General features: G+C 42.9%; 1 protein-coding gene across 4 annotated transcripts in view; it reads left to right on the top strand.

Moving 5' to 3' along the window:
- The window catches only part of slc7a14a (solute carrier family 7 member 14a), a 29220-nt gene extending 12035 nt beyond the window's left edge, over positions 1 to 17185 (top strand). For all 4 annotated transcript variants that reach the window (XM_029494213.1, XM_029494214.1, XM_029494215.1 and 1 more), the window contains 9 exons: positions 6160 to 6747; positions 7094 to 7330; positions 9614 to 9831; positions 9925 to 10071; positions 11479 to 11687; positions 11791 to 11938; positions 13188 to 13683; positions 13778 to 14014; positions 14604 to 17185. In XM_029494213.1, coding sequence (XP_029350073.1) covers positions 6441 to 6747; positions 7094 to 7330; positions 9614 to 9831; positions 9925 to 10071; positions 11479 to 11687; positions 11791 to 11938; positions 13188 to 13683; positions 13778 to 14014; positions 14604 to 14902 — 2298 coding nt within the window. In that variant the 5' untranslated portion in view covers positions 6160 to 6440 and the 3' untranslated portion in view covers positions 14903 to 17185. The remainder of the gene's footprint in view (positions 1 to 6159; positions 6748 to 7093; positions 7331 to 9613; positions 9832 to 9924; positions 10072 to 11478; positions 11688 to 11790; positions 11939 to 13187; positions 13684 to 13777; positions 14015 to 14603) is intronic.
- Positions 17186 to 19099: the final 1914 nt, after the last annotated feature.

Raw genomic sequence — 19099 nt, 5'->3', positions numbered from 1 at the left:
CCTGGAGGGGTCCGGTCTGGTCTCTAGTCTCTGGAGGGGTTTGGTCTGGTCCAGAGGTCTCCAGCTCCGGTCCTGGAGGGGTCCGGTCCGGTCCAGAGGTCTCCGGTCCTGGAGGACCACTGTCCTGCATGTTTTAGATGTTTCCTGCTCCAACACACCTGATTCAAATGATCAGCTCGTCATCAAGCTCTGCTGAAGTCTGATCAGGAGTCACTCAAAAATAATACTCAAGTAAAGCACAGATACTCAAAAACTGTACTTAAGTGCAGTACTCAAGTAAATTTACTTCATTACTGTCCACCTCTGCTCTTAGATACTGCAAAAGAGCAGTGCTGTCCGATGGTGATGGTGATTAGCAAATTGGATCAATAGTGTGAAGGAAAATGTGCCTTGGCAATATTTCCTTTGTTCATTAGATCTTGTTGTAGAGAATATTTTATTGTGTTGGAAATCCTTGTTGAAGAATTAGTCAGCAAGGCCTGTCTGAAGTCTGGAACCACGCACGGAGATGTCATCAATATGGTTAACCAAGGAGCCAGAGGGAGTGACGCTGGGTTTTTGTTTTTTTTATTTTTATTTTTATTTATCTTGCTGCTCTGGTGCCAGAGCCATTATGCTCATAAGCTTCAGGCTTCGGCTCTGCGGCATCGGGCCCAGATAGATGGGGATGCAGTGAGTGAACAGACAGTTTGTCTGTTTTATTGGCCTGTCTGGAGTCAGACTACAGTTTCAGCCTTGGAAACTTTTGAGGAACAGGGAGCTTTTTTCTTTTTTAATTTTCATTCATTACACATGAACATGTATGAGCTTAGCAGCTGAAGTGACGGCCGTCGGTTGTAATTATGTTTTTTTCATTGCCAATAGTATTTACCAGTGGGATGCTGAAGGGATAGGAATGCTGGATATTTTGTAGCCAGATTTTGTCTCCATTTGGATGAAGCTTTACAGAAAACAAACCTATGTTTACTTCAGTTTTGGACCCAATTTCCAATGTTTTCTTAGTCTTAATATATTTGGGCAGAGTCTTCTGCTGGCTGATCATTCTGCACTGTGCAATGGCTTTATTTTAAGTTTCCAAGAGCACTTCGGAGCAATCTGCTCGGGATGTCTTATTTTGACTCCTGTGCCATTTCATTACATCCAACTTTCTTATGAATAAAACAGAGCATTCAAAAGTCGGGAACATAAAATCAGAAACAAGCCAAATTTTCAGGCTTCGCTACATTTCAGGGCCATGTGTTTTCTACACATGGTGTGAAATCCATTTCCTTTTAAGCATCGACACCTGCTGTAAAAGGTCGTAATATGGTATCGAAATGCTGTTGGACATGAAGAAAAAAATTATACCGCATATAAACATAACAATGGCATCATCTAAACTACTCTAACTACATCAGAACATATAATATAATATAATACACCCAGTTTTGAATGCAAAATTTATCTCCAAATTGATGCATCTATGTAATTGGCTCCTTCACTCTGATGAAACGTACAAAACTGTGAATGAAAGTTAAAGTGTAAATAAAATAAGTCGTTTTCAGTTTAAAGCCACTTAAGTCATTGCGAAACTCTGCGCTTGCTTACTTTTTGCTGCTCGACTGCATGTTTTCACCCACTAATGTCAACATGCGACAAGGTGAAGTGAAGTTTCTTGTGCGCCCCCACAGGCAGCAGATTAGTGGCTACTGATGAAAAGAAAATGAAATCAGAGGACGTGAATCACAAAAACGCAGCTGGAATTAGACGTCTGAGGTACGTCTGAGAGATTAAATCTCAAAGTTCAGCATGTGTGTTTCCCTCAACGGTCATGTTAACATGTTTTGTTTTGGGTTTTTTTTTTTTTTTTTATTACACATTTTAATCCATGTGCCGTAACATTGAGTGAAGTGTTTTGGATTTCTGTAAAATAAGCCTATTTTCTACATTTCATAAAGCTGTCATTAATCAAGCCATCATGGCATCAAGTTGTTCTACTAAACCAGAACATGGCGGAGGGTTTATTCAATTACTGTGGATTAGAGTTTTTCTTTTCCAACACATGAGGTCACACTGGTCTGTCAGATCCCCTGGGCACACCCGAGACCCTCTTCTGGTCAATAAAACTGTGCAGACAGACAGTTTAGCATCAGTGAATTTAACAAACCCATTGAACCAGCTGGGGAGATGTCACAGTTCTAATTTAAAAATCAGCCTTTGGACAGTTCAGACGGATGAAATGGTCTAAAGTGTGACTGATGGAACAATCAACCTGGCAGGCGGCAATTTCTCTTTTGTGTCAAATGAGAAATCAGATTCATCAGGCCTGTCAGATAGGGATACTGTGGCCCTTCGTGCATTGAAGCACTGAATCAGCCGGACAGCCAGCCAAAGTCAGCCAAGCACAAGAAAATGAATTGTCTCCATGTTACAGTCAGTCGATTACACCTGATACCTGCAAGACCTCTAAACCTGGTGTAGTGTTTTATTCATTCATTCATCTTCTACCGATTATCCATTTCCGGGTCGCAGGGGTTGCTGGAGCCAGTCCCAGCTCTCTGGGCGAGGGCGGAGTTAACGCTGGATTGGTCGCCAGTCCATCGCAGGTAGTGTTTTAACAGAAGTGCATTTTTTTTCCTGTGTTTGAGGACGGTTGAAGACATTTAATTAGACTATAAAAAAAAACCCACACAAAGTAAACATAAAAGTAATTAATTTAGCGGCATTTCTTTCACCTAAAATATCCATAGAAATCTAAATTAATATTAAAAATCAAATTTCTTATAGATATCTTTAGTTGTCTTCGAACTTGGCAGTTCTTGAGGCAGCACAAATATGGTTTAAGGTTTGTTGGGAGACTTCATTCAAAGTGTTGAACAAGCAGAAAGATTAGCTCGTTCCACTGCACCTTCCATTAACATTTTCCTCAACAGCAGCCAAAGCATCCGCTAGATTTAGTGGAAAGTAACTTCATTAAGTTCAAGAGATTTTTGCTGACTCAAGGACTCTGCCAAACAACGATGAGCTGGCTCCTTCCTGTTCTGTCTGCGTGCTATGAGAACGGGGCCAGGGTGGCCAGCCAGGCCTCTTTTTGGAGGGACCAGAGCAATGTGACTCAGGAAAGTTGCCAGGTTGATTTGGAGTGAATCAGAAGGGCTCTCAGCTTTATTAAGCCACTGGAGCTCTTGCTGGAAAGGGATTGAGAGCTCAATCAGGTTATTCAACCAGTAATTCAGACACGGGCAGGGGTTGGACACAGAGATGGGCTTAGTCATAGCTGATTAGACACAAGGATGGATGTTCTGACAGCTCTCTTATCTGCAGAGGAAACACAGTATTGCCTAGATGATTTAGGTGGTGGGTGTATTATAATGAAAGGGATTTAACTACTGATCTATAAATGGGAAGACTAGCTGTGCAGATAATGGAAGTTGTTTTAGTGCTACGATGTCTGTGAAAAATAGTGGAGCTGTAAACACAACACCATTGTATTGCTTACACACTGGGCGATGACAGCAGTGGTTTAAAGCTTTCTCATACTTGCATGCATTTATTTATTTATTTATTTACTCATCGTGCTATTCTTTGAAGGGATTGCCTTTAAACAATGAGAGCAACATGAACCCTTCCACGGCTAGAAAGTTAAAGTAATGCTTGCACCCACACTCCATCAGATGGGGTATGTTGCCTCTGGCACTGTAGTTTGTTCTATAACGGCTGAGACCAAGAGCTCTGTCGATGTGCCTGTCCTGCTCTCAGTCGGGGAACAACGCGCCATGGAAATGCTGCTATTGGACGATACCACCTGCTACCGTTTGCACTGCCTGTATGTATTTTAATGAATATTTAATAGATACTGTTGTCTCGCTCTCACACAGTGCAGTAGTTCTTGGATTCATTTGATTGTTCTGGTGTGGCGGAAATTGATTTTTAGTCTGCTGCAACCACAGAAAGAATAGGAGCAGTTTGCACTCAGTTTGCTGAAACACTCACTGGATTTTAAGTGAGAGCTAGCCGGGAAGATGCATAACATTGTTTGCATGAAGTAGGAACCAGGAGTTAGCGTAGCGTGAAGACTAGAAACCAACTTTGGACTGACCAAGGGCAGATGTTTCCACTTGTTTTTATTTCTTATGATAAGCCATGCTCTCACATATTCTGCGGAATCTTAAAATATCTATAGCTGGATGTTTGTATGAATTTGTATGTGTACCCACACAGAATCAGTCTGATGGATGACCATCATAGATGAATGGATTTTTTAGGTGCTCCTCTAAATTTAGACTCAAGGGAATATTGTCAGAAATGTTAAAGTAGGAGTTATAACCAGATATCAGAAAAGCGAGTCCTTTATATATTAATTTACAATTAAACACCTGATATCTGGGTACTGAGTCTTCTTTCATTACTTAGTGTTTCAGTTTGATGCTTTTGCATTTGATCTGTCCAATCCTTTACTTTTAGAAAGTTTGAATCGATGCTGCAGGACTTGTGATAATGCGGCTCGATGCTGTTTATGTTTATTTGTTGTTTGCATGCTTCACATGAGCTCAGACCTTTTTCCTGCTATGTGCGGTTGATAAAATGAAGCCAGTTTCCTGGCGCTGAGTAGATGGGACACCTGCCGTCACAGACCTTTGTGCAACTTTGTGTTGATCTACCGCTGTTCAAATAGTGCGCAGTCAGCACAGGGCAGGTTTAACAGATGTATCATTTCATCTCATCTCATCTCATGTAAGTTCTTCTGTTCTGCTGGATGAAATTGGATTTGTGAAAAGTTATCAGTGTTTGCGAGTTTTAAAATTTTCCCACTTCAGTGAGTAATTTGTTCATCAGTTGGCTGTCCGACTAAAGCCACCAGCGAGTAAATACATTTCCTGTCGGACTTTTAGCCAAACATGAGAGACTCCGGTATCATGATGGAGCTCCGCTGCTGAATTAAACACAAACACCCGTTTGTGCCTCTTTAGGAATGCCACATTGAAATTCAGTGATTTTCTGCTGCTGTGAGTTTATTTTAAAATTTGAGCTCAATTCATTGCAGATGTTTTTTTTGCAATTTTACTTCAGTGAATGAGCCAAACCATTTGGTCTGAGTTGCTGTATGAAAAATAACGAATACGTGTTCAGATGTAGGTTTACTGTGGGAAAGATTGCTATAGTCTCTGGGTGATCGTGTCATCCCAAAGTACTCGACCTTAATCTTGAAAAACTTCCATATTGTATGATCTGTGTCAAACTTTCTCTAATCAACAGATAAGCAAAGGCATCCATTTCCATCTGTCTGCATCACTTCAGCGTGCCAGGTCATGGATTTCTTGGAAATCAAGCAGTGAAATCAGATTGTATTGTAATATAATCACAATACATCACACTGGCACGCACCATCACGCTCAAATTAAATCACCTTTTGAGCTTTTTCTGTAACTACACATTCACATACCCTCGATATGTGCAGCGACAATATCAATTCAGGCCTACTCAGGTTAAATAGCCGGGTAATTGCAGTCATCAGTGAAGTGTTTCATATTATATCTGAGAGGCAATTTGGAGTGTGCGCTATGTGAGTGTGGGTGTGTTTGTTCAGCAACTTGCGCTTGTTCAGAGCGGCTGAATGGTGAGTGTTAGTTCACGGCTGTTAAGAGGAGAGAGGGAGAGATGGACTGGCCTCCAATTAATGATTATAAAATTTCCCTTTTCACAGGAGCATCTTTTGTCACTCCACTACTCATATGGCACAAGAGACGTGGTTAAAAAGCTGCGGGAAAGTGTGATAACCCATTGACATATAATCATAGTTATTCGGCATAAATGACGCAAATGTTTTACTCACCGCTCACTTTCATATTCAGCTTCATAATCTTTTCCAAAGAAACTTTAAGGGTTGGAGGTTAAGACGAGTTGTAAAAGCATCCACAGATGATTATGCATGCGACTCTCTCGCTCTAATACAAACCCGGGGAAAGGCATTTAGCATCCATTGTCATCACTCTTGAGCATGGCTACTATAGCAACAGGGCTACAGGGAGAGGACTGCTAATTAGCTGCTTCCTCATCCAGGTATGTTCCATTTGAGAAGAATGATATAATACAGCTCCACCGTTAGGGGTCTTGTGTTGTGGTGTGTATACTCGGACAAAGAATAGAAGGCAATATGTCACATTCCTTTTTGTCTTTCAGAAAACTCTCTGTCACCATGTGGAGAAATCCTGAGATGGCAATCCACTGAACCACGATAAGACAGCGAGAGAGAGAGGAAGCAGAAAACAGAAGCACAGTGGGCAAGAGCTTCTTCCATCATTTGGCGAAGGAATAAATCCTCTTTTGGTTTCTCAGTCCTCTAAACAATTGTTGCTGAAGAAAAACTGAAAAAAACAAAACAAAACAAAAGGAATAGAATCCTCACTCTTCCTGTTGAAATTCTTCCTTTTGACTCCGACCTTTGACCTTTAGCTCTCAGCATGAGCGGCCTGGTAGGAAAGCTGGACCCTCGCAGAGTACAGTGGGGCGCGTCATGGAACGCCTTTGCGTCCCGCGTCCTGAGGACCAAACCTGTGGAGTCCATGTTGGACTCGGCCATGTCGGGCACCAGCTCCCATGGCACCAGGCTGGCACGGGTGCTGTCCACGGTGGACCTGGTGTCGCTGGGCGTCGGCAGCTGTGTCGGGACAGGGATGTATGTGGTCTCTGGACTGGTTGCCAAGGAGATGGCTGGCCCAGGGGTCATCGTCTCCTTTATTATCGCCGCCGTGGCCTCCATACTTTCAGGTCAGACACATGCACGCATGCATGCAGTGACACCGTTCTGGCCTTAAATACTGTTTCACTGTCTCTTACTCCTTCACGCACGCTAAATTAACTATCACATATAATTTGCTGCAGTATAGAGGTTACTGGCAGGCTTATCATAATTACACTATGATTTATATGAACAGCCTTTTAATAACCATGCAATTATGACAAGGGCAAAGCCATGGTAAAGGCAAAGCTGTAATATAAGAGGCACTTAAGGGATCACTTAATATAACCTAAATGTTTTTATCCACACCTACATCTCACTGATATGTGTGTTTGCATGCGTGTGCGTCTGTGTTGCTCTCCCTCTGCCCCACAGGAGTGTGTTATGCAGAGTTTGGTGTGCGTGTGCCAAAGACCACAGGCTCAGCCTACACATACAGCTACGTGACTGTGGGAGAGTTCGTGGCGTTTTTCATCGGCTGGAACCTGATTCTGGAGTATCTGATTGGCACGGCGGCCGGGGCGTCGGCTCTCAGCAGCATGGCCGACTCGCTGGCCAATCACAGCATCAGCAACTTCATGATTACACACATTGGGACGCTCAATGGCTTGGGTGAGTGGAACAAAGGATGTGTGCCTGTAGAGGAGATCGAACATTGTGTTTCACCCTTGTTGTTGTTGTTGTGTCACGTTTTGGACTAATATGAGCTCGTAGCTGCAGCTTTGGGTACATTAAGGGATTCATGCTATCATGCAATACAAAAGAATTTCTATTACATAGCAAATACAATATTTTTACAATAGCTACGACTAAATTAAAATGTTTCTTTCATAAAGAGAGAATGTTTTGCTTTGTTTGATCACAATGGAATTGCCATTTTAGTCACTTAGAACTTCATTATGATTTTCTGGTTTTTATTCATTATCTTCAAGGCAATATCTCTGAAACACTTTGAAGGAATCCAATCATATTTGGCATTTGGATTAGATTTTGGAGGTCAAGGGTCAAGGTCATTTTTGGCTTTTGACTACATTCATGTGCTAATAAGGACAGAGTTTACTATATATGTCCAATGGATTATGGATGATGAATGTCATTTATACCAAGTTCAAGTTCACCTAAAATACTGGACAATTTTCGACACAGTAAGTCAGAAGCAGAAAGGGGAGATGGGGATCATATTTCTTGAAATCTTAATGGTTGGCAGGGAAGTATAACCGCAAGGCTGTAATTCAAGCTGCAGAAATAGTCCAGAAGAGTGGGTATTGATTACAGACGCACAATGTCATCTGTATCACTGTGACTGTGGCTCTTTTCAAATAGCACCACATCTTTCAAATGATAAAATGATAATCCAACCCGTGCTACCATCATTTTCCAGGGAACAACGTCGTTTCATTTTGGAAGGCAACATCTGGGGTGTTTGTACTGAGTTTCGGACAGTTTTCCATGTCCTGGCAGTTCTGTGGTGGGCCTGTGTGTGCCTGTTTATCTGGAGTAACAGTACAGGTGATGTGCGAGCTGTGTTCATATCTGGGTGACACTACCCTGACAGTCTTTTCCTGTCAGACACTGAAAAAAGAGCGGCAATGGTCACGCAAGCCCAGCTGTTCCACATTATAATGGAAAGTTACTGTTTCTTTTTCCTGCGTAAAAAAAAAAAAAAAAAAAAAATGCTGTTTGTCCACACCCCTTTGAAAATGTGGAATTTTGCTGAAAATACTTCTCATTAATTTCCAGACATGCACAGAGTTGGTCCCACAGTTGGATTACATTGTAATTACTGATAAGCTATTTTTTCCTCTGCTGAGTGATGGGATGCATTTTATAAAAAAACTAAATAAAATATAAAAGTATGATGTGACAAGTGTCACTGTTTTTTCCAACAGCGCCATCGGCTCGGAAAGTTGAGCCCCCCCCCCCCTTTTTTTTTGCGGGTGGGTGGTCTGATAAATTCCAGATTGTTATAATGATCCATGTGGATCAAACAAATCTTTTGTTCATATGCTGAATGACAGTGTTGCTATTATTTCAAACGGATATTTGTTTAGCTTGAACGTTCTCAGAAAAATAAGCGAACAAAAGTGCAAATATCAAATGTGATGGTGCCAAAGTTTTACTTTCATGGCATTTGTTGTTTAGTTTAATTTCATCTCTGTTATAACAGGCGAGCTGCATGTGGTTGAAACACAAGGCAAACAACTTTTACAACCATTCTAATAATTGAGTAATCGTTTGAATAATTTATGATTAAAAAAAAAAACAAAACAAATCTTTGCTTGTTGCAGCTTTTTATAGTAAACCATTTACAGCTTATATTTTGAAAGTGAACATCTTTGGACATAAACCAAGATTTAACCATGACCCTGAGATCCGCAGAGGCGGTTGGGCTTTTGTCAAATTTATGACATTTAATTCACTAAATAATGAATGAATGGTTGAAATCACCAATGTTATATTAAAAACAGTTTCTTTATGAATCCAGTAGAAACATTGCATGTATAGCATCAAAATGGATTCCTGTTGCTGGTCACGCTTGTCTCCATCACTGAGGTTTGCACAGGTTCTCTTGGCTGTTTTGTCACTTTATGGTAGAAACTCATTGTAGCTTCCAGCAGGTCCTGAAGACATAGTGCTGCTCATATTATCGCCTCTTGTCTTGTAAACCCAACAACACAACTGCTGAAGCTCCTATCAGGCAAAAATCACCACCGCCTGTTCCCAGCAAGAAACCCTGTTCAGTCTCAACGAAAACTTACAAATGGCAACCTTATTAAAAACGAAATATATATATTTGTTTGTGACCCTCCTTTGGTGGAGGATATTTCGGCAAAGAACAGATGCCACGCTTCTGTCTTCTTTTTTTTTTTAGTTGTGTTTATGTTTCCTCCTTAGGTAAAGGGGAGCAGTCGTACCCGGACCTGCTGGCGCTGCTGATAGCACTGCTGGTGACGGTGATAGTGGCTCTGGGGGTGAAGAACTCTGTGGGCTTCAACAACGTGCTGAACGTCGTCAACCTCATAGTGTGGGTGTTCATGATGATTGCCGGGCTGTTCTTCGTCAACGGAGAGAACTGGGACGAGGGAAGGTTCCTGCCCTTCGGCTGGTCGGGGGTACGTACACCCGAAAACGTTAAGTCGTTAAGCGAGCGGATTACAACTCAACATGCAACTCATCGTTCCTCTTCGCACCTTCTCTGCCCCCAGGTGATGCAGGGAGCAGCCACCTGCTTCTACGCCTTCATTGGATTTGACATCATTGCTACTACAGGAGAGGAGGCCAAGAGTCCCAACACCTCCATCCCCTATGCCATCACTGCCTCACTCATCACCTGCCTCAGTGCCTACGTCTCTGTGAGTCATTTTGGACGCCGTGGGCATTCTGTTTACATGTGCACTAATTTCCTTCCTTTATTTGCATTTGAGAGCAATTTGAGGACCGTTAAGAATGCAAAGCAACTTCATGTTGTTTCTCAATGCATCACTGCTGCAGCACAGCGTGGCTCCGAGGTAAAGTAATGACCTAATGGCTCCAGTGTAATAAAATTTAATTTCTACTTCACAAATAAATACAATGCGTGGGAAGATAAGAGGTTGTAATCAGAGCTTCTAATTCATCCACCGACATGGTTTGTTTCTTTGAAACAATTCTTTGTGCGTCATGTGAGAAATCAATGAGTTGAGAATCAAAGAGGGGTTCGCTTGCAAACACAGGCTCAAACTTTTTTTCCCAAAGTTTTTGCAGCAGAGCAGGAAAGATCAAACATATGCCCCCACCACGTTCACTCCCAACTGCGTGGGTGTGTATCTGATTTGTGATCTTTCAAATTCAGCTCGCGCAGAACAAGAGTTTTTTTTTTTTTTTTTTTTTTAACTTTGACACGCTAGAAGGTTGTTGCCATGGGTACTGTCTAACAGCAGCCTATCAGGAAGGGGAGTTTTTTTCAGCATCGTTCAGGGGGGACAAGGATTACATCAACTTCAGAGCTCTCTTTGAAAACCTTGCCTCTCTCCGTCTCTGTGTGTCTCTCAGTCACATCCAAAAAAAAAAAAACTTGCTCTCTGCTTCAGTTTTATATCTAGAATCATTTTACTCTTTTTTTTTTTTTTTTTTTTTTTTTTTGGCTATAGTGAATCACTTCACAGCCACGCTCTGGTGCCAGGACAAAAACACTTAGGATGGACATTCGTGCAAAATTCATGTCTAAAACATGTTTCCAAAAGTGGGAGGACTCATGTGAATGTGTACAAGCTGAGCTCTCGTCAGTATAAGTGGGCACTGCAGTGTCAGTTTCGCCCTTTCAAACAAAGACAAATAACCAGGATTTGTTGTAGGATTTCCTCTAGAGCCTGCATGAACTGGTTGACACACATTGTCAGGCAGGGCGAAGGGGTTTAAGGGCACCAGGCTGCAAGGGAGGAACTGATCTCTCATCTTCCTCCCCGTGAGGGTTGGTCTTTTTATTATTCCTCTCTCTTTCTGTAATCTATTCACGCAAATCCCTCGTTCACAGCACGGTATCTGTGACAGATGGCCCTGCATGATTTCACACATTAGACGTGAGGCTCAAACACACACACACACACACACACAACATTTTGCTATGATGTTATGTGCCGTGTTCCTAAACATGCTGGCGTGAGAATGCAGAATGCAGGGAATTCCTATCAATATGCTGGCTTTGTTGAAAACTTCCTCGTCCACGGACAGGACACAGGACAATAACCTTCTGTGTCTTCATGTATTCCTCTTCCATCCAGGTTTCTGTCATCCTGACCCTGATGGTACCGTACTATGAGATTGATGAGGACGCCCCGCTCATGGAGATGTTCGCTGTGCACGGCTGCATGTTTGCGAAGTATATTGTTGCCGTTGGCTCCATAGCTGGACTCACTGTCTCCCTGCTTGGGTCCCTGTTCCCCATGCCCAGGGTCATCTACGCCATGGCGGGGGATGGCCTGCTGTTTAAGTCAGTGCAGACATTTATTAAGTGCTGCTTATATCAGTCTGGATGTCACTTGACCTGCTGTCAACCTTCTCATCTTTGTGTGTGTGTGTGTGTGTCTGTTTAGGTTCCTGGCAAATGTGTCTTCCTACACAGAGACCCCCGCTGTTGCCTGTGTGGTGTCGGGCTTCCTCGCAGCCCTGCTGTCTCTCCTAGTCAGCCTCAGAGACCTCATAGAGATGATGTCAATAGGAACCCTGCTGGCTTACACCCTGGTGAGTGGAGGGCTAATAATGGCCCGCACATACAGATAGGCCATATGGGTACTTGCAGGGTGCTGCTGCTTAATCACTATATTTAGCTGTATTGCATTAAAGAAATAATTCTCTGTGCTTTCTAACCTTTTCACATGCACTGCACAGCCAGTGCACACACAGCATGATCCTCTTCACAATACCCTAAATGCTATACCTGATTTATGTTCACATTTAAGTTCACATTTAGTATGGTGTATGCTTTTTTTTTTTTTGTTGCCTTTATGTGTAATCAAGTGTGCTCAAGTAGTCATTGAGTACTACTTCAGTACGCTTAAAGTGTAAATAGTATGTTAAATTGGAACAGGTTTTTACAAATTTTAAGGTGTAGTACACCTGCACAAGCACACCTTCACCTGATTTGAAAGACACGTGCAGTACAATTGTATTAGACTACCAGTATGTTCAAAAATATACTTAAAAGGCTTCAAAATTAAATGGATGGTTGTGTAGGATTGCATTTTTAATTTATTTAGCAGTCAATTGACTTCACCTACCAATGGAATGAGAGTAACGCAGCTTTCCCTCTCAACCAAACTAACATCGCTAGCCAATCAGAAGTAGGGTGGGGGTGGGTCTTGGAAAACTTAAGATCCAGTATATGCCAATTTTGTTGAAGTCGTGTTTGTCACATATTTAACTGCAGTACAGTCACCCATGTACAAGAACATCATACTGAGGAACGTTGTTCAAATAACAGACAATATGTGTGTGTGGGGGGGAAAATTCAAAGTAACTTCAAGTGTAATGGTGTGTTTTGGTTAAAGAACTGCGGAAGGAAGAAAGCAAGCTGTGTAGGGACACTTACACACTTAATATTCCATCGAGCTTTATGTTTGAAGTGTCCTGAGAACAACAATGTTAATGCCATACAACCAGCGTCATCGAAATGCAAATGCATCATGATTCAAATATATTTTAAATATAATTAAGTGTGATAGTTTTTCACCTGGGTATGAGTGCATCTTCAGTCTGAGACACGTGAGTGATTTAATGCAGATTGTTTATATAGTTTGGAAGTGAAAACAAATTAGTCAGCGACGGCTGTAAACACATATGGTGAAGGAGGGAACTGCAGCAGGAATCATGTCGTCAGTATTCAAGTAAGAGGCTGTCAGGTTATGTTGCTCACTGATACCAGGCGTCCAGCAGCCCACTGTTTCGTTTTGGGGTTTTTTTTTAAGTAATTTAACCAACCTCTTGGTTGCAGGTGAGTCTCTGTGTACTATTGTTACGTTACCAACCTGAAGGCGACATCCACGGCTTTGTGAACTTCCTCTCTGAAGAACAGAACAACAAGCGGAAGGAAGGCGTTCTGGCCGAGTGCGAGAAGGAGGCATGCTCGCCAACCAGCGAGGCCGACGAGTACGGAGGTCCGCCCACCAACACCTGCGGAGCCAAAAACCTGCCATCACTGGGCGACAACGAGATGCTGATTGGAAAACCAGACAAAAACGCCTACACCGCCAGCCACCCAAACTACGGCACGGTAGATATGACCACTGGCATTGAGGCGGAGGAATCAGAGAGTGGGATGTCGCGGCGGCTGAAGAAACTGATTGGACCGCGCTATTACACCTTGAGGATCCGACTGGGCCTCCCAGGAAAGATGGACAGGCCGACTCCGGCCACGGGCAAAACTGTCACTGTGTGTGTGCTGCTGCTCTTCATTGTTAACTTCGTTTTTTGCTTCTTCATCATCTTTGGTGAGGAAAAACATTGAAAAAAACGGACAAGCAGAATTCACAGATTAGTGCAGCTGCTGTATAAATGACATCTTCCTCCTTTCTCTCCTCTCAGGAGCGAGCAGTATCTGGGAGGGCCGCTGGTGGGCTCTGCTGCTATTAATCTTCCTCATCATCGTCATTGCCCTTCTCATCATCATCATCCTCCAGCAACCCGAAAATCCCAAACGGCTGCCCTACATGGCACCCTGCGTGCCTTTTGTACCTGCTTCCGCCATGCTGGTCAACATTTACCTCATGCTTAAACTGTCTGCCATCACCTGGATACGATTTTTGATCTGGTGCTTCGTGGGTAAGGGAGGAATTCTCTGCACGACTGCATGCTGGTTTTCCATTTAAATTGAGTATCTTTCATTGCCAGATTGTCAAACAGGATTCACATCATCTTTGCCATCCCGGATTAATGGGGACTGAACGCTTTGATCTTAAAACAATGGAAGTGGTAAATTTCATTTGTCTTAAAAATGACTCATTTCTTATCGGGACCGGGTAAAAGTGAGTGTAATTACTCACTTTTTCTTTTTCTTTGGAAGAACAAGGAAGTCTCATTTCTCTTTTATTTCCTGACTCCGTCATATCTGTCTGCACATCTGTATCTGTCTGAGTGTGTGTTTGTACCAGGGTCATTTGTGCCTAGTAGAGCAGTTTTTCTCACGTACATCTGCATATTATTCTGTCACATGAGTAGGATCGCCGTGATCTTCTGGCTCACTCAGAGCTTGGATGAATGTTTTTAAAGTCAGTACAGAGTTTACTCCTTTCTGCTTTTTCCATTTTTTTCACCTCTTAAAATTAAGCCACTCGAACACACTGCATCTGTTTTTGTGCTTCTGCATGGATGGATATATAAATACATTCCTCAATCAGGTGTGTCTTTTCAGGTGTGCTCATCTACTTCGGCTATGGCATGTGGAACAGCACCTTGGAGATCAGGGCCCGGGAGAACGAGGTGCACGCCTCCACCTACCAACGTTACGACCAAGGTGTGGATGAAGGCTTCTGCGGCTTCGAAGACGATTTCTACCCACCTAGCACTGACCCCTGGGGTGCACCAGAGGGGGGCTCGGGCCTCACTCCGCCTGCTCAGGCGAAACCTGAAAGCGAGGGGACCTCATCAAAAGGCGAAGGCAGGACCATTGCCAAGCACGGCCTCGCCGAGGAGGACCCGATGGATTTCTGAAGGGACTGACTTCGTGTTACCCTGAATGTACTGCCTTGTCTGCTGCCTGGGGAAAGGGAGGGGAAGAGTAGCGTGAGTGCATGAGTGATGTGTGTATGCGTGCGTGCAAAGTAGTGTGCGTGTGTGCATGCCTGCATGTGTGTATGTGTGTGTGTTTTGTGTGTATTTGTTTGTATGTCTAACCCTTGGGCTAGATTGTTTCCAGGCAGTGGATGGCTTTTCTTTCACTTTACTTCACCACACTTGACTCCCCCCCTACTCGTACAGCAAACGCAGACGTCAAGGTCATGAGTGTCTTATCACAGTCACTTGTTACTCGCTTTGACAGAGCCTGCATCCCACAAGAGGGATCGCCAGACAGAGAAGCGTGGGCACAAGAAATATGGTCGAGCTTTGAATTCAGCAATCAGTTAAATGTTATTATCTGGTCATGGGATACAGGAGAAGAGAAGTTGGTGAGCGGGAGGCAGATGAGTCAGCACCTCTCTTCCTGTTTTAACATACACAGACAGGAAAGTTAGATGACAGCATGCCGAGCCCAAGTTATTTCCTACGTCTGGAATGGACTGTCTCTGCTTGTGACATTTTAAACAGACAGGATGTGGGCCGCACATGTGCTTAAACGTAACAAAAGCTTTCTTAAGATTAAAATAATCAAATAAAATCCGAGTATCTCTAAACATTTCCCCTGACCCCTAACATCTAGCCCAAGGGACTCGGGAGTGGATTGGGAAAAGGGTGTTGATGTTTTCTGTCACAAATAGTACTTGGACTTTGCTTGCAATAGTGCCTTCATCTACCGTAGGTGTACGTGAGTTTCTGATTATGTCTGTTTTCTAATTTTGCCTGTGTACAGGTGAGGCTGTACGTGCAATCAAACTCCACCTTTTACATTGATTTTCATGTCCGTAGGTGTAGATATAAACTGTGTTCTTTGGATTGTTTTTACCGTGTATGTGTAAGTATTTGTTTCGTTTTGTTGTTCTTTCCACTCCCCGCCCCAAGCATGAAGCTCGGCGTCGCTCCACCCACAGCAAAAGCGACTCATGGTGCAATATGACACATGCCTGTCAGCTCATCGGCGTACCTACAAAAAAAAAAAAAAAAAAAATAGCAGAGAGGGAACAGGTTGGATCCTAACTGACAACCTGCACGGTTTGTTGTGATGAATGTCACATTTCTTGTGTGTTTGCCTCTCAGTCGATGCACTTCTTTGCTGTGTTTACCGGAGTGGGGAAGGAATTAATTTTCAGTTCATGTAGTTCAGAGGTGCCGAGGAAAACAGAAGGGGGACTGTGCAAATAATCTTCAAGAGGGGATGATTTTCTCTTTTTTTTTTCTCAACCCTAACTTCCTGCATATTCTACCTTTTAATCTTGCCCCATATAAATGTTTTAGTAAAAATATTCATGGCAGATGTATTGTTTAAAAAACCTTAACTGTTTTAATATATTGATGTGAGGGTGTGAACTGAAATCTAATTCCTCCCTTCTCAACCCCCCGACTTCTGATTTTTGCTTCTTTCCTGCCTTCTTGTCTATTTTTCTTTCATCCTCTACTTCCACCACTCCTTTGCTTTTCCAACCCAAGTCCTTCCTTCATCTATTTGCTACCACACCCTCCTCTTGATATCCATCGGGCTATGTCGGCAGTGAATTACCCCTCTAAGGCACAAGTGATACAGCTGAGATTGGTTTGTTGGTGACCTACCGATCCGTTTGCTCCCGTTACACCTCAGGGTGTCTGCTGTCACTCGTCTGAGTCCTCATTGGTTTTGCTCTAACTCAGGCCGTAAGTTGTCTGAGTGGGCCTTCCTATTGTCCCTACCTCTTCAGGTGTTATAGATGTAGCCGGTGTTGAAATCCTACTTTGCATGTTACCTACATCGTTTCCAAGGTATTGTGAAAATCAATCAAAACAAATAATGGTCCTGAACCACTCAGTGTGTAGGACATGTAAGCTAATGCTGCCAAGGTTAGGGGTCTAATTCCATTTCATGGCACACACACACCAAATAGTATATACTGTTTAGATATTAAATTGAGGGTGGGGGGCACGCCTGCAATTGCTGCTGTCTGTCCCGACTGTTGTCCTAACTTTTCCTTGTGCCCCCTGCTGCTGCATCTGTCCCTTCTAGGGAAGCCTTACTTGTCTAATGCACTAAATCAAAAGATGCCACGCTAAAGCCCCACCCTACCTCTGCTCCTTTCTCATCTTCATCCACACAAAAAAAAAAAAAAAAGAAAAGAAAAGAAAAAAAGGTTCCTTCAGGTAGTAATATATGTCAAAGTTGGTGTCCGGTGAAATATTTGTGGTACGTATCCCAAAAACCCGACCGCTGAATCCCTGGGAGTTGTGCTGATATTGGATGACTCTGTGACCTTTGATTGATGACACTTAAAAGTATGATGTCCAAAGTTGTTAAAATTGGAATCACAGCCTTGAGGCCAACAGTCAAAGTTCCCATTGGTTTGATCTTTCATCTTTCACCCTTAATAAGCTTTTTAGCTGCCACACTAAAGTTTATTTTCCATGGGTTAGGCTTTTCCCAAACTGGACTGCACGCTTGTTTTGGATGTGTGAATAATGTCGAAATTGATATTTCAATAACTGGAGGAATCACATATTCGAAACGGTGTCACTGATCCGAGGTTTTGCAGAATCCTCCGATATCAACACGGTCTGAAAACAAAGACAGCACATCCCAAAATGTTTGCACACTTTATCTTGCACACATCCAAAAATACATCTCTGTACCCCCCCCTCCGCCCACATCAGCTCCCAACTCTGCTTTGCAATCATAGCTCAGCCAAAACAAGAAGGCGAATCCAGGCGATGCCAAGCCTCTGACACTGAACTGTGCAGTCAGCTTTCTATCTTATCTGCTCTTTTTGTATGCATACGAGTGCATGTACTGTATGTATGTGTGTGTATGTGTGTGTATGTATACACATAATGTATGCGTGTTTGCGGTCTATGCCTGCGCCTCAACGTGACTGTCCGGTGAACGTGTAGCATGCTGTCATGCATGAGGCCCAAACTGTAAATGTTGTACTTGCATGTGGTAACTGATCGCAATGAGACATAATATAACACAAACCAAACGCAGGCTTGGTTCTTATACCTGGGATCATGGGCCTCTGAGCTCAGGAAAGATTTAACAGGTTTATTGGAACAAAAAAAGAAAGAAACAAACCCCCCCCCCCCCACCATTGCTGAGGTTGTTACAAGTGAGTTGATACTGTGTTCATTATGTCCTCTTATCATTTTCATTCAGGGTCAAATATTCTTACTTTGCAGCTCAATGCTAGCTTATGCTAAGTGATAAATGAACTCTTTGAGCTGTAAGAAGATTTTTTCCCTTTTTTATTACTAAGCTCGTTATGTGATCCCAGCCAGGTATGGGAACCAGGACTCTGTTAGGAACAGGAGTAGAACATGTAGCAAACACACAACGGTGTGTGTGCGTGTGTGCGTGTGTGTGTGTGTGTGTGTGGCGGGGAGCAACTTCTCTCACATTTCCCCTCAACCACTTACAGTATACCTACTTCCTGTTTTTCCCTCTCTACCAAACCACAACCTCTGCAAGCCAAAGTCAACAACGTTTGTTTACTTTCGACACACAGGAGACTGCATTTTCCTCTAAGAGAACACTTAAGATACAACAGAGCTGAAGATGCTAAGAAGCTAATCATGTCAGATCATCGTTTTGTTTTTCTTTTTCTCTCTTTCTCATGGTGACAATAGGAAAGTGGTCAGTTATTGGATTTCATTTCTTTCCCAATTCTAGTGGCTAAGTATTTAATTGAAAGATTGAAGGCATTAGTACGGACTCCAGTGACCACATCAGCAGAGTTCAGCATTGCAGGAGGAGGAGCTGGGGGGGGGGGGTAAAGTATTTTTCTACAGCTGTTTCCGATCCACAGACCCTCCTGGGGTAGGTGTGCACAAAAAGAGCAGGGTGGGGATAGTCCGCCTTCACTAGCTGTGTATTTGTTGAATCGCAAGGAGGCCTGGGAGCTAAAAATATATTTTTACTGCCTGTAGCCTCTCCAGAGTGATAAAGCCCATTTGCAAACCTTGATCCTTTCCTGTGAAGGCTTTTGATTTGGAAATGGCCGCTCCAGAAGGTTTTGGAAGTGAGAGCACTGCAGAAAACATGCAGAAACTATTTTAATACGATCCCATAAAGGGTAA

Source organism: Echeneis naucrates, chromosome 22, assembly GCF_900963305.1.
Source record: "Echeneis naucrates chromosome 22, fEcheNa1.1, whole genome shotgun sequence".
Lineage (NCBI taxonomy): Eukaryota > Metazoa > Chordata > Actinopteri > Carangiformes > Echeneidae > Echeneis > Echeneis naucrates.
This window is presented reverse-complemented; position numbering and strand designations above follow the sequence as displayed.